This window comes from Octopus sinensis, linkage group LG23 (genome assembly GCF_006345805.1).
Source record: "Octopus sinensis linkage group LG23, ASM634580v1, whole genome shotgun sequence".
In the NCBI taxonomy this organism is placed as follows: Eukaryota; Metazoa; Mollusca; class Cephalopoda; order Octopoda; family Octopodidae; genus Octopus; species Octopus sinensis.
Window position 1 is genome coordinate 16,719,582 of NC_043019.1, and position 16,647 is coordinate 16,736,228.

Here is a 16,647-nt window from a genome sequence, read left to right on the forward strand (position 1 = left end):
AAAAGAGAAGGGCAAGCGGATACTCAGTATTGGTACCAATCAGTAACAGAACAGGAAACGGTGAAGTTCATCTTGGTAGACAATGCTTAAATGTTATATATCATTGCAATTAAAATTATATGCAGTAAACAAACCAAATTATCACAGACTGTAAGCATAAATTAAAGAAAATTGCTTACAGTACATCAGTAATTATGTCAGGAAGACGTATCTTCTCATGAAACCTCCTTCCTCTTCATATATAACCTACACCTGTTGTGTGTCTTACACTATTAAATGATTGTATTACTTTTATGAAACATTTTTTAATTATCTCAACGGAAAGTTCTCCAAGCCTGTCAGTTATTCACAATGAGTGGATGACAACAAAATCATAGCAGTAGAGAGCCACTTGGTGGATGATTGAAGTTACATAAAAACATCGCAGCCAGAAATACAAGGCCATACATAAACCAGTGGCATGTGTATAGTGTTGAAGCCTAACTAGAATTGTGAATAATACTAACTCTGGTTAGCCAAATCAGGGCACCTTTCCCATTCTAGAATTCTTAATAGGACTGTGTCTGTGTGAGAGAGAGAGAGGTAGGGAGGAAGAGAGAGAGAAAGAATTTTTCTTCCATTCATATCTGCACACAAACCTTTCTAACGTCTGATATTCTTTCATTTCTTTATTGTTAATAAAGATGTTATAATGTACCTTGACCTTTCACCTTTATCAATTTACTTTGGTCCCATTACGATTAAGGTTTTTAGGAATAATTAGCCCTACCCAGCTCACTAAATCTACTTCATGCTCCAGTTTGGCCTGCAAAGCCAAAGGAACTTTACACCCTTGCTTTAATCTGGTTGGGTAGTTGGTGTCTTAACTGTTTCCTGTTTGTGAATTTCCTGGGTGATGATGGTACATCGACTCCCAGTAGGATTAAAAATAAAAACCAGTCAAAGAACAAAAGGGATTCTCACAGAATAACAATATCCAGGGAGGAGACGGGTGCCACTGAATCATCTGTCAACTGAAACCAGTCTTGCTTTGCAAAGTCTATTTCAATATGACATTCTTGGACACTGGAGTTGGCTTGTGGTGCCATGTAAAAGCTCCCAGCACACTCTGTAAAGTGGTTGGCATTAGGAAGGGCATCTGGCCATAGAAACCATGCCAAATCAGACTGGAGTCTGGTGCAGCCCCCCACCCCGAGTTTTCCAGCTCTGATCAAACCATCCAACCCATGCCAGCATGAACAACGGATATTAAAGGATGAATACTTTCTAATTTTGGCATAAGGCCAGCAATTTTTTTATGGAAGGGAGTAAGTCGAGTACTTTGACACTGGTACTCAAGTGGTACTTTATTTCAATAGTTCTGAAAAGATGAAAAGCAAAGTAGACTTGAGCAAGATTTGAACTAAGAACATAAAAAGACAGAAAAAATGTTGCAAAACAACCAATGCTCCATCAATTCTGTCAGCTCACCAACTTTGGTGGGGTTTAAAAATAATGAGAAATAATTTTAGAAATATGAAATATTTAAATAAGTTTATAAGATATGCAGATGCTGATTGTTAAGGTTAGAAATGAGAAGATAATTCATATATTGAAGTTTGTGCTGTCAACGAAACCTTTACATTAAAAGAAAAGGTTTAAAAAAGCCATGCAGCCAATGCACAAGCTATACAGGTGTGGAAGCAAGGTCTAGAATGGAAGGGCCTTAGGGTCCATAAAGCAAAAACCAAGGTCTTAATAAGTAGGAAGGCAGACAAAACACAAATCCCTTCAGGTAGATGACCCTGCTCGATCTATAGAAAAGGCGTAGGCAGAAACTCCATAAGATGTACCCGGTGTAAGCTATGGATACATAAGTGCAGCAATATCAAAGGAAGGTTAACTGGGAAGATAGTTTTTGTGTGTGGCAGATGCACAGGGGCAATAAACACCGAAGATGTACAAAAAACAGATTCCATCACATGCTAGGGGGAAAAACTAGAAGTTGATAGCTTCCATTTTCTAGGTGATCAAGTCAGTAGCAGGGGTGGATGCTCTGAGAGCATAGCTGCTACAATAAGAATAGCCTGAGCAAAGTTCAGAGAGCTCCTACCTCTGCTGGTAACAAAGGGCTTTTCGCTCAGAGTGAAAAGTAGACTGTATGATGCACATGTATGAACAGCCACGATACATGGCAGTGAAACACGAGCTGTGACTGCTGAGGACATGTATAGGCTTGAAAGAAATGCATACACGAAAGGGTGTAAGCACCCCGAGAGAAAAGTTGGACATAAGAAGCATCGGATGTGGTGTGCAAGAGAGACGACTGCATTGGTATGGTCATGTATTGAGTATAGATGAGGACAGCTGTGTGAAGAAGTGTCACACCCTAACAGTTGAAGGAACCTGTGGCAGGGGTAGACCTAGGAAGACATGGGTCGAAGTGGTACAGCACAACCCTTGAATGTTGGACCTCACAGAGGCAATGACAAGTGACCAAGACCTTTGGAGATATTCAGTGGTTGAGAAGACCCAGCAAACCAAGTGAGATTGTAGCCATGGCTGATGCCAATGCTGCATAACTGGCCCGTTTAAAAGTACCCTTCAATCATCAGGCAATACGCTGTGCTCGAGAAGACCTATTGAGTCAGGTGAAATCATAGTTGTAGCCACCTAACTGGCATCCATGCTGGTAGCATGTAGATTGATGCCAATGCCGCCTGACTGGCCTCCGTGCTGGTGGCACGTAAAAAGCACCCACTACACTCTCAGAGTGGTTAGCATTAGGAAGGGCATCCAGCTGTAGAAACTTTGCCCGATCAGACTGGAGACTGGTGCAGCCTCCTGGCTTGCCAGACCTCAGTCAAACCGTCCAACTCATGCCAGCATGGAAAGCAGGTGTTAAACAATGATGATGATATATAATTTGCCACACCCAGTTTCTTCCATTTGTCAACTGAGAGAATATGTTTGTTCTAGACAACATGTGTTGATCTGACCTGGGCAACATTTAACATTGCCTAGTTTCACTTCAAAGCCAAGCTGCTGCCACAAAGAGAGGGGAGGAAGGGCAAGAGCAGTTACAACATCTAAATGACCCAGTATTTCAAAAGTAACCTATTGATATCTAAGAATGTATCAATGTTAAACTGTTTTGAATGATATGAAGGCATGTACTATGTGTGCATAGTACAGGTGTGAATATTGCAGCATAGATATGTATGTGTACTACTGGAATAACAATGCAATTTGGTGTAACAGGTTACATTGCTAAATCGTTGTCAGCCAATCAAGTGGCAGCCCAACCAGGTGAGGCGGGTTGCAAAACAGCAAGACTTGTCAAAAGAGTGTATGAGTGCACAGTACAATGTATGCATACAGCAGTATGTAACGTGCAACATGTTACCATGATAGAAACTGGACCAAGTCTGTTCAGTTTGAAGAGATTGCCTTAAGAGAAAAGGATCCATCATTGACACAATGGGATTAGTTGTTAGAAGTAATCCAGAGGATTAAAGGTCCCAAATCCAAGCCTAAATATGTGGATTAGGCCTACCATCTTCGTGATTAGCAGTTTGTATATTTATTTATTGACGTAAGGAGCCAGGGCAATCTTCATGATCTTTTGCGGAATAAGAGAGAAAGAGCTGAATGCTTCATAATGTTAAAGTTGTGTGGTAGAAGAGAAAAGGTGGGCAGTAATGAAGTCCTTAAAAGGAGATCATTCTTAGAAGGACTTGATGTTAATTCTTGGGCCAAGAACACAAACGTGTTTGTTTCAAGCAGAACTAATCAAGCTAACTGACAATTACAGAAGCAGTATTCAGACGCCACTCTAAAAGGCCTATCTCCTGTGCCCAAAGCCTGTTGGATTCTTAATCAACCAATTACATTTAACAGACATGTTGATACTCATCAACTATGTAGGACAGACAGACAGGTGGACAGAAACACGTTACATACAACACCTTTGTTAACAAGATATTTGTAAAAATAACCATTTTGTCAACTAAAGAATTCTTTTTCTAATCATTCAATTGCGTGCGTGCGTGCGTGCGTGCGTGCGTGCGTGCGTGCGTGCGTGCGTGCGTGCGTGCGTGCGTGCGTGCGTGCGTGCGTGCGTGCGTGCGTGCGTGCGTGCGTGCGTGCGTGCGTGCGTGCGTGCGTGCGTGCGTGCGTGCGTGCGTGCGTGCGTGCGTGCGTGCGTGCGTGCGTGCGTGCGTGCGTGCGTGCGTGCGTGCGTGCGTGCGTGCGTGCGTGCGTGCGCGCGTGTTTTCAAGTGTAAATTAAAAGAGTTTCTGGCTGTTCAAACTAACAATTGAACATTTGTCTTTGATATCAACCTGACACAACAAGCATTAAGTTGACTTCAAAGGCAAAGATTAAAAAGTCACACCAAGGACAGGAATTTGAAACAGTCACTGCACCAGATCACTTTTATTTACACCCAGCACAAAAATGTTCAATGTTTGAACAGAATGAATAGAATGAATCCACCTAGACACAACAGGTGAAAAATGTTCCGGTTCACTTGACACTAATAAAGGCAAGACTAAAAGTTAGTAAAGAAGGGAAAATGGAGAATATTGAGGGAGCAGTTCAGTTGTTTGTATTGCTTCTTTAAAAATCATTTCAGAAAAATGGTTTAACAGCATTTGCAAACAATTTATAATGCCTTAAATTTTAAGAATTCAGGGGATATTAAGCAAAATGAGGATATTTCGTGTCACATATGGTGTGCTTGAATAGTGTGTGTGTGCGCGCGCACGAGTGAGTGTGTGTGAGTGATTGTGAGTGAGTAAGTGTGTGAGTCATTACAAGTGATTGCAAGTGAGTGAGTGCGAGTGAATGCACAAGTTAAATTCCATTGAATTGAAATTCTTTGATTTCCGTTTGTGACAAAAGGCACATTTATGGACAATCTATTTTTACAAAACTATTATAGAAGAACGTGAAGGCACATGGCCTAGTGGTTAGAGCAGTGGCCAGATGGACAAGGGATCGCGGGTTCGAATCTCAGACTGGGTGATGTGTGTGTTTACGAGCAAAACACCTAGTTCCATGTGGCTCCAGTAGAAGACAATGGCAGACTCCGGCTGACTCTTTTGCCACAACTTTCTCTCACTCTTTCCTCCTGAATCTAGAAGCTCACCTGTAACAGACTGGCATCCCAACCAGGTGGGGAACCTATACGCCAATGAAACCAGCCCTTATGAGCCAGGCATGGCTTGAGAAGGAACAAACAACATTTTGGAACAGTTACACTTAATAATAATTGTACAAATAATGTCAGAAACAGATTCCTTTGAAATAATTTAATCTTTAAGTCACTTCAACATGGCCGTCTTCATTAAAAAGAAAAAAAGGAAATTTTATCTTAAATCAATAAAAGATGCGACTTTTGCATATTTATTCTTGTTAGAGTTGTAAATATCTTAAAAGACTGCAACAGACTCAACATTACAAACCTTGTGGGTGAGATCAATAACCAATCAGCTGAGATTATGCAACGTGGTATAATTTTCTCAGACATGCATCCACACAAGGGAAGTGTACCAAGAAAATTGATATTTTATCAGAGCACTTTCATCCAATGACTTTATCCCACAAGTCTCTTCTTGATTTGCTTTTTCCATTAAAAAGTCACTGAAGAGGTCACAGGTGTGTGACGAAAGAGCTTTGACAAACTAAAATAACAAGAAAATTGGTAATTTTTCACCAAAATAACAATTTTGTGCTTATGCTAATCACTCCACCCTATACTCTAAAAAAAAGTCTTGAGGCATACCCAGAAAGAGAGCAATACAGCTGTGTGTGTATGTATATACATGCATGCACACAAGCATTCAACATACAAATATATACACACAGAAATTAGCAGAAAAACAGTTGTGAGCACATGTCTGTATTTGTTACTCTGTGGGTCAAAGCTTCTCACAGTTTCTTGTTGCTCAAGCCAGCAGCAGACCTAGCAGCAGCAAAGTTATTCACAACCTGATAAAAATAGCAATGAAATCTTCAATTCACAACCAGTTACCATAGAAACGAATAAATTTAATAACAAAATTTTGGTTTCTTTGAGATGATTGTAGTTGGAATTTCTCTCATATGCGACTTAACACTTGCAGATATTTATGTATGTACATTGCGGGGGGGGGGGGTAAAAATGGTTACTTTGATATGATTATTAATTCATTCTCACAGCATTGTGTGTCCAACACACTCACACACAGACATACACTCTCACACACAGACATACACACGCACACACAGACATATACACGCACACACACACACACACACACACTACCATTTTGTAGGAAGCCTGTGTCTAAGAAATTCAAGTGGCACTGAAGAGTAGACCCGTGTTTCTGCAAGAAATGACAGTAACATCATTCCAATCTGAAATGGTTCTTCTATCCAGGAGAACAAAAGCAATCATTATGGGTGAACTCTCAGTGTTCCGGGAGGAGAGACTTGACGTTTCTCACCAACTGAAGAAAGCTAAATATCAGAACTTGGTTGTCAAATGGTGGCACGCAGCCCCATTCCTTACTGAAGCTGTCTGTTAGGCTTTCCCAGCAAGATTGGTGAGACATTTTCTGTAGAAGGTCGATTTGGAACCCAAACTGAAGAAAGCCATAACAGCTAAGACCAGTTCAAGGCGGCTGTGACCGAAAAGTGGTTGCAGATGCCGGGGGTGGGGTGACTGTCTTTGCTGCCCCACTTGGGTGAAGAGGTTAAAGAGTAAAAGCCGCGACTGAGATCCCTTCTGTAAATAAAGAAGAACGGTTCCCAACATTTCAATGGCTTTAGTCACCACCAGAAGAGTTTGTAATATCTTTAAGCAGCTCCTGTAGTTTATACTTGGGGTAAAACATCTCTGATGTTTATGCACACAATTTCTCTCTCTCTCTCTCAGTATTGCACGCTGGGTCTGCGTGTTTAATTACGTTTGATTACTCATAATAGAAAATGTTTTTCTATCATTATACAGAGAGAGAGAGAGAGAGAGAGAGAGCAAAAGCCAAAACTATCAGTAAAACACACACCTCACAAGGTCTTTCATCAAATCGCCGCCATCTTCAACGTCTCCACTTGTAACTGAACTTGATGTTATAAAAACGTACATAACTTGCACAAATTACTTTAATATATACGCGATATTTCAACAGCAACGAGAGAGAATAGTGTAAAATGACAACAGTTTTTCGTGGAAGCCTAATGTAAAGGAGGTTATTTTTGGAAAGGTTATTAACCATATTTAATGATATAAAACACGCGCGGGGATAATAGGCGCACCCACATCTTCGTGAAAAAGTTTCTAGGGCATTAAAACATGTAACATAGACCCGACTTCACGTATAGCACCCGGGGTGGGATTTTTCGGGGCATTTTATTATTTTTTTTTCTTTGTGAACCACAAATGCATCTTATAGGTCATCAAATTCAGTACTTCGTAGTACTTCGCATGACCTCGGTTTTGCCTTTCCTCCAACTATTAAGTGAGAACAGTTCACAATCCTAAAATACTTTTCGATATGAAAGGCTGTTTATCGTTTGACACAAAAGCACAGTTTGAAAGTTCAAATACTATCTACATTCGAAAAGAACCGCCCTCCTCCCCCACTCTCACACCTTCAATGTAAAATCAGAAAGTGAAAGTTCGAATTTAGCTAAAATATTCTATTTTATTTTTCTTCCCTTTCACATCATGGATATGAATTCAATTCGCAACCATGCGATTTCCAGTTCAGTCTCACGGCACGCCTTCTTGGACAAGTGTCTTCCATTATGACATGCGCCAAATAAGGTTTTGGGAGTCAATTTGGTAACTGGAAACTATTCAGAAGCCCTGTGTGTGTCTCTCACTGTTTGACAACAGGTGTTGTTTTGATTACATACACGTAGCTTAGCGCTTCTGTTAAAAAAAAAAGAAACCGATAGAATAGTACCATAGTCAAAACGAGTACTGGGGATGATTTGATCGAGTAAACGCTTCAAGTCTTTGCCCCAGCATGGCCGCAATTAAAAAAAAAGACAAACATCTACGAGAGTAAATCACCAGGCGATGCGTTTGCTTCGTTTTAGATGGGTGGAAATTCCAAATCAGATATCCAGTAACATTACCAAATAATACAAACGAGATCCGAGACGGACTTATTTGACTTCAGTTAAAATTTAAAATATATCTCACGGGTTACATGAGCAGATGTAGGCTGCTGCAAATCCGATGGAATTACACGTCACCCATCTGTCGAAAGTAAAGCTTCCAAAAGCATAAGTGCAGGAACGAAAGATGCTTAGAGAATGAAAACCCAGTTTTTTCAGAAGGATTTTCAAAGCGTTTTCATTGCTCCTCACTAAAAAATAGTTTATGGGGTTGCGCTTGCACTACCTGTACCCCCTGTTTTAGAGCTTGGTAGGGATAATAAAAAGCTTAAGATTTCGACAGGGATGAATTTTCCAAGGAAAATATTCCGTGCAACAATTGAATACATTCTATTTTTTCTGCTATCCCCTCCCCCCAAGTTCGTATGTGATTGAATCTGGGTTAAACCCTTTGTATTCCTTACTAAGCAGACAGGGAAACACTTTGAACATAGAACGTGGTGCTTTGCGGCTCATTTTCATAAACCCGCAACCCTTTTATTCTCGTGATTTTCGTGCCCGCCAAACTCATCTTTCCCAATTAAAAAATTATTCAAACATTAAAATTGTATTTGCATCTGTAGTTTATTTAGGTGGCAAATTGTATTTAAAATGTAAATTTAGGTTTTATAATCGATTCGATTAGATTTTAAAATTTACCCACTTATTTAGGGGTGAATAGAAACTAAATTTTCTCTCAGAAATACTCTACGAACCTATAGAAAATTCTTTATGGGAACAACTGAAGACAACGCCCTTTCTCTCGGTCAAGTCGTTATGCAGACTTAGAAGTGAGTAACGAACAGACCTTTAATGAACGTGAATGAAAAGTTACAGGACAGGTATTTCCTACTGACAGATCTCAACTCGTTCTTTGTCCACGACACGTCACATTACTGCTACAAATAATTCGAGTTAAGATATGTTTCGAAAGAAGTGCGTAAATAAGAACTAGAAAGAAGTTTTAAAGGGTTTTTTTCTTTTTAATCTAACCAAATAAGTTGGCTAATAAGCTCGTAGATGACCCTATAAATGGCAAGTTCTTGGATAACGAGGTTACAAGACTCATACAACAGAATACTTTGTACTGGCGACAATTTAAGGTGAATGAAATTCAAAATTTTAATTAGTTTTTTCTTATTTATTTTCAGTACAGTTACAAAGTTTTAAAATGTATTATTTTTCTCAAATTGTAACAGCTGCATCTAATTTGGACTGGGTAAGCCTGACTCAACTCGTGGGAATTAGACTTAGCTGGGCCACACCTTAAATTCAAATATTTCTTTTTTTTTTTTCTTTACAGAGAGAGAGAGAATAGAAATTTACGGTTCGATTACATATGAAAACAAAGTGTTGCTGTATTCCACCCCCCAATCGATATTAACGAATGCAGCACAGTGTGTGTGTTAAGAGCAACTCCAAGTTAAGCTTTGGAAGGTGTCCGCAATGCGGTGTCTTTAAAGTACATCATTTTAATGTTCGTGGGAAAGAAAATAATATATCAGATAACTAGTGACAGTTTGGAGAAAAAAAAACCCAGTAAAATAACGTTTCTTATGTACAAAATACATAGGAAGAAATAGTGTACTCGAAGAAAACAACAAGGAGAGAGAGAGGAAAAAGAAAGTCGAAAAATATATATGTATGGATGTATGCATCGTTTGCAATTTAGATGAAGTGGGGGAAAACGGCTGCGAATTAGGAAACCAGGTTTTTAAAATCAACAGTAGAATCAATTAAGCACAAATATTATCGTTTCTGAAGGAAAGAAAGTAATAGCAATGATAAAACTTACGCTCATTTTGTTGCTGGGAAAGACGGAAAATGTTATCAAAGGCGGGCTGTCCTGTGAACGTTGTTTGGTATTCTGCAAAGTTAATCAATTTGACAAGAGGTTTTATTAGCGCTTTAAGTCATATGACTGCTGCGGGGTAACCAATTGTAAGTTACAGATTTAAATAGGCCGTGGTAGTGGCTATTCATCCATATAACAATGACACTTCGACAGCGGTCGAAGGAAGATTTCAGATAAAAACAATCTCCGTAACAAACAGACTCTGTATTCTAGGATGTGTGGCGGCGATGTGTGCGTAATACCTGCGTAGGGGGTTCGTACTTTCAGCTGTTGAAGCGCTGTCGAAAAGTGTTTACGCACACCCACACACGTGTGTGTGTCTGTTTATGTATGTACAAGTATTAGAAAGCGCACCCCAGTCACTCATTAAGGGAAACGAGTATTTATAATGAGTTAAATCGTAAATTTTATTATTTCTTATCTTTCCAAGTGTTGAATCTATTATTTTTGCTGAGATGTATTTTTCTTGAATAATGAATCTTTCTTTAATAACTTTTCCATAAGTATTCTAAATTTAAATGGGAAAGTCAGACGGATGATTTATTTTAAACTACAATTTTCTACGAAAGTATTGATATAAGAAAATGGAAAGAAAGCGAAATAAAATCAAAGGAAATAAATAAATAAAAAGTCAAAATAGAGGGGCATGAACACCTCCACATCTCAATTATACATCATGTCAAGACTAACTCGTATTCCCATCTGATAATTTTTTTCCCCCTGACATTTTCAATCACTTATGGCATTATGATAAATGATGGTGAGATCAAAGTGCTGTTACAACCAAGTACCTTGTGACATGTCAGGAAAGCTGCCACATGTACCTTGCGATGTGCCAGGGAAGCTGGTCCCTAATGAAACCAAAAACCTCCCTGTCAGCATCTGCCAATATGTCACAGGCAGAAAAATGTAATTTACTGACAAATTATTGTTCAGCTTCAGATGCAGTAACACCCACATCTGTCACAGCAAGAAGGACACATGATGGAGCGAATGTACTGCAAACTGTGATGTAACCCATGGGCAAAAAGCAAGTCCATAAGCCCCCTTTCCATAATCCCTGGACAATACTACTGGATCTGGAGTTGAGGTGATAAATACCCCAGTAAAGACTTATTTCGATGATTAGGTTTATTGTGTTGTGACCAGTTTTCGGTTTGACAGGAAAATCCATGAAGACATCCAGGCGCAGGAGTGGCTGTGTGGTAAGTAGCTTGCTTACCAACCACATGGTTCCGGGTTCAGTCCCACTGCGTGGCATCTTGGGCAAGTGTCTTCTGCTATAGCCCCGGGCCGACCAATGCCTTGTGAGTGGATTTGGTAGACGGAAACTGAAAGAAGCCCATCGTATATATGTATATATATATATATGTATGTGTGTTTGTGTGTCTGTGTTTGTCCCCTAGCATTGCTTGACAACCAATGCTGGTGTGTTTATGTCCCCGTCACTTAGCGGTTCGGCAAAAGAGACTGATAGAATAAGTACTGGGCTTACAAAGAATAAGTCCCGGGGTCGATTTGCTCGACTAAAGGCGGTGCTCCAGCATGGCCGCAGTCAAATGACTGAAACGAGTAAAAGAGTAAAGAGAGAGTAATCAAGAAGATCAGCACCATTTCATTCTCCACAGACATCAACTCTAATTTGGAGGGTGATAGAGATGTGGTGTTCATCCAGGTTAAGTAAGCTACTGGTGTTTGCCACATCAACCTGATTCCCAGAAAATTTGGCACTTAAAGGAAGTAGGTGACACTTTGAGTGGTGATCAGGCTGATCAAAAACAGAACCAAACGTGTGTTTTGACTGTAAATTGCCCCAAACTCTCTCAGCTGATTTTCCATGTTCTGGAACAAACATTTTAAGCTGTCTTCCCCAACCCTACATTCTACAGTTGCAGGGTTTCACCCACGAAACTGTTAGAATTAGTTTGTGTTAGCAAGGAGAGAACGGCACCTACCAAAGAAGAGCAAGTATGAATGGAAGAAAGGAAGCAGGGGAACCTCAGATCCCACCAACATCACAAGCATTAAACACCCAGAGTCTACTGAATGAAGCTACGTACTAAACATCAACACTCACTTGTACCAACACAGTCAAACCTACAAGCTGGGGACAATGAACAACAATCCTAAAACCCCTTAAAATTCAAGTGGGGTAACATACAAGCATGTCACCCTCTTCTTAGTCCTTTCCTCACTATGTTATATGAAAAAAAATAACCCCAACCATAACATGCTGGTTCCCAAGCCTCATTTCCCCTGTTTGTCCAGGGTCTCAGCACAATATCTTAATTATGATGTGAACACCATTATATCTTTTCCTCTTAACCATATGTGAGGCAATGTGTATGTGGACTGTTTCTGCCCAATGCATCACTCTTTTTTGCCACCTTTATTACTGAGCGTCAAGAGAATATATTACAGGCGTACGTCTTTTTGACTTTTGTTGCTTTGTTATTTGTTATTTTTAATTTTCAATTTGCCAGTATATATATATATTATATATATTATATATATATATATATATATATATATATATATATATATATAAATGTTGAAGTGAATCTAACGGGTTTTTGTATGTTTTTAAATGGCTTATAAACATCTTCCATGCTGCAATTGTTTTTGTTCCAGCACACGATCTCAGATCAGGTCACTTGCTATGCAAGTACATCTCCATAATATATATATATATATATATATATATATATATATATATATAATATATATATATATATACATATATATATATATATGGGATGAAGCGGTGAAGCACGACCTTCGAACTTTAGGCCTCACCAAGGAAATGACTAGTGACCGAGACCTTTGGAAATATACCGTGCGTGAGAAGACCCGGCAAGCCAAATGAAACCATAATCTCATGGCCTATGCCAGGGGTGTAACCAGCCCACTTGTATGCAACCTTTTCCTTCCTTGGTCACTAAAACTCTGCTTGAGAAGACCTGTTGAGGCAAGTGAAATCAAATCAATCAAAGCAAAATCAAAATCAAATTCGATGACTGGCATCCGTGCTGGCAGGGTGCAAAGAGCACCATACAAACGTGATCATTGACAGAGCAGCTAACTGGCTTCCGTACCAGTGGCACTTAAAGGGCACCATTCGAGCGTGATCGTTACCAAAGTCACCTTACTGGTGGCATGTGTAAAAAGGATTCGAGCTAGGTCAATGCCAGTACTGCCTGACTGGCCCCTGCCAGAGCAGCCAACTGGCTTCTGTGCCAGTGGAACATAAAAGGGCACCATTCGAATGTGATCATTGCCAGAGCAGCCAACTGGCTTCCGTGCCAGTGGCACGTAAAAGGGCACCATCGAGCGTGATTGTTACCAACGTCGCCTTACTGGCACCTGTGCTGGTGGCATGTGTAAAAAGATTCGAGCGAGGTTGTTGCCAGTACTGCCTGACTGGCCCCTGTGCCGGTGGCACGTAAAAAGCACCCACTACACTCTCGGAGTGGTTGGCGTTAGGAAGGGCATCTAGCTGTAGAAACTCTGCCAGATCAAGATTGGAGCCTGGTGCAGCCATCTGGTTCGTCAGCCCTCAGTCAAAATCGTCCAACCCATGCTAGCATGGAAAGCGGACGTTAAACGATGATGATGATGATAATATATATCTATATGTATGTATGACAGCACAGAGGACCTCCTCAGCAGAATCAATGACTGGAACCATGCCTCCAATCTGACAGGATGCATAACAGGCAATATAGACGTAGTATCCTTACATCCATCCATTGATGTTGGTTTTGCTGTGGAGAAATGTGTGGAGGGGATCAGCGAGAGTGATGTGGAGTTTTGTGGTATCGACACAGAAGACCTGGGTCTCCACCTGAGACTCACATGCGACCGGGGTTACTTGTATGTATCTATATACATATATATGATGATTTTCTTTTAGTTTCTGGCTTCAAAATCTTCTGACAAGGCTTTGGTTGGCCCAGGACTATAGCCTAAGGTGTTACACAATGGGATTGAACCTGAAACCATAGGATTGGAAGGCAAATTTCTTGAGCATGCACTCACACCTGCACCCATTAATAAATTAAAATGCAATCAAAACCAGTAAATTGCTATAGCCAAATGATTTACTGTATTTTATAGGAACAGGTAAAAAGGTGTGGGGTAGTGGTGGTGGTGGTGGTTTACTTTGGTAGAAACGAAAGAGTGCGTTTGGATAAGTTGTGTATGGCATGGAGAGAAGAGGAATCTGATATTTTAGCTGAGAGATTAAGTATTTTGTCGAACTGATGGGTTTGAAGCTGTACTAAGAATATATATAAGTTGTTGTTGTTGGTAGTGGTGGTAGGGTTGTGAGGAGAAGTGGTGGGGGAACATGGGAAGCAGATGTAGAGAGTATATTTAGAAGAAAAAAATAGCAGATCAGTGATGGCGGAGGAGATATTATTAGCATGTGGCTAAAATAATCAGCGATGGCAGAGAGTGAAGATAAAATTGTGAGAGAGGAAGCTGGAGGGTGTCTGGCAGAATATAGGTTGAAATGGAAAGAAAAGAGAAGGGATGATAGTGGGAGAGTGGCCAGAGGGAAGTACAGAGGGATAACACAGGTTAACCCTGTTCATACCAAACTACCTTCCACTGGCCCTGGTTCCATGATTCAAACTCACTGTTTTAAAGGGATCTTTATGAAAACCTTCCATCATAGTTTACTCTTTACTCTCTCTTTTACTTGTTTCAGTCATTTGACTGTGGCCATGCTGGAGCACTGCCTTTAGTCGAGCAAAAATCGACCCCGGGACTTATTCTTTGTAAGCACAGTACTTATTCTATCGGTCTCTTTTTGCCGAACTGCTAAGTAACGGGGACGTAAACACACCAGCATCGGTTGTCAAGCGATGGTGGGGGGACAAACACAGACACACAAACATATACACACACATACATATATACACATATATACGACAGGCTTCTTTCAGTTTCCGTCTACCAAATCCACTCACAAGGCATTGGTCGGCTCGAGGCTATAGCAGAAGACACTTGCCCAAGATGCCACGCAGTGGGACTGAACCCGGAACCATGTGGTTGGTAAGCAAGCTACTTACCACAACACCAAAAGCAGCATATTTCAACCAAAATATGGTAAGAAAAGGGTTAAATAGAAGAGAAAGAAATGCTCCTTTCAAGCATTGGGCCTCACAGAAGCAAAATGGCTGATGCCGGCAGCACACGAAAAGCTCTTTTTGAGTGTTGGGTCTCACGGAGGCAATGGCCAAGACCTGTGGCATTATGTCATGCTTGAGAAGAAGACCCATCAAACCAAATAAAATTGCATTTGTGGCAGATGCTGGTGTCATGCAAATGGCACCTTGTGCCAGTAGCATGTAAGAGCACCCATTACACTCTCAGAGTGGTTAGCATTAGGAAGGGTATCCAGCCAGAGAAACCCTGACAAATCAGTAGTCTGTAGTCTGGAGCAGCTTTCCAACTTGCAAAACCGTCCAACCCATGCCAGCATGGACAACAGACATTAAATGATGATGATGATGATGATGATGATATATATATATTGTGGATGAAGAGGAGGAAGTGGAAGCTCTTTACTGGCAGGCAATAACTGTCCACTACAGCTGTGGACATTTGTCACTGACAAGCCCAAGGAAGAGTGAAATCACTTGATCTGCCAGTTCCTGCAGCCACAGAAGATGGTTCCTGTTTGTCAATGATACACATTCAAGTGTTTTTAAGCACCAGAAATCAATAGAAGAGGTTCTCTCGAGGCAAATACCACAGTATTCCGTGTTCTAACACAACATCCACTTTAAGTTGGAGAAAAATATTTTTTTTACTTAGAAGTTAATAATGAGAAAGAAATAAAAGATTGGGTTGTTTGAGTTGCAGTTCAAACAAATAACAAGAGAAAAACATGACCAGACAGAAGCATATTTTTATTGTAGGTTTTTGTATAAGTTTCTTCCTTTTTTCAATTCTAATTTAATATATTTATAGACAGGAAGACTCGGGCTAATGGCTAATGTGTTCAGCTCACAAACACCCACTTATACATAATAATACACAATATGATTGTGTCAGACTATAAATATCTTTCTTCGTTCATTTTTTTTTAGTCCCATTTTGAACTGTTTAGCTTATATTCCTTATCAGATGTGAAGCCCAGTATTTGTCTTCAGCTAGGATTGAACTCATGAATATTGGTTTCATGTCAGCTTCAAACCCTTTTTATCTGTCAGTGCAACCTTACAATATAATCTAATCATTGATTTAGTATTCTATCTTATTGATACAATAGAAAATGTTGTTGTTTAATCCAAGTCAACCCCTGATTGAGTAGACCTAGCATCATAGACTTTTCGGCCATGACCACCCTGTCTTATTTCCAGAAATAGTCTATTTTGGGTTACATTGTCTACTGCAATGGTTCTCTTGATTACTATCTTATTCTTGTGGATCCCCATCGCCATTTCATGTTTAAAAACTAGACATTTCTTTCAGAATTTCCGTTTTGTTTTTCACACATTCTCTTGCGTAGGTTGAACTCCATAAAACATCCGAGACTGAAACCTGGCTGTTTCTTGCAATAAGATTTAAATCAAAACAAAGACCCCTAAAATACTACTGTATTTATTATTTTCCTAAAATGGACCCCCAGGGGTCACATGAACCCCAGTTAA

The 16,647-nt window shown here is 40.0% G+C and overlaps 1 protein-coding gene across 2 annotated transcripts in view; it reads right to left on the reverse strand.

Annotated features, from left to right (window-relative positions):
- The window catches only part of LOC115223479 (annexin A13), a 32,047-nt gene extending 21,827 nt beyond the window's left edge, over positions 1-10,220 (reverse strand). Inside the window, exon 1 of one of the 2 annotated variants that reach the window (XM_029794076.2) lies at positions 9,926-10,220. In XM_029794076.2, coding sequence (XP_029649936.1) covers positions 9,926-9,931 — 6 coding nt within the window. In that variant the 5' untranslated portion in view covers positions 9,932-10,220. The remainder of the gene's footprint in view (positions 1-9,925) is intronic. The other variant, XM_029794077.2, reaches the window with a different exon arrangement.
- Between the last annotated feature and the right edge of the window lie 6,427 nt (positions 10,221-16,647).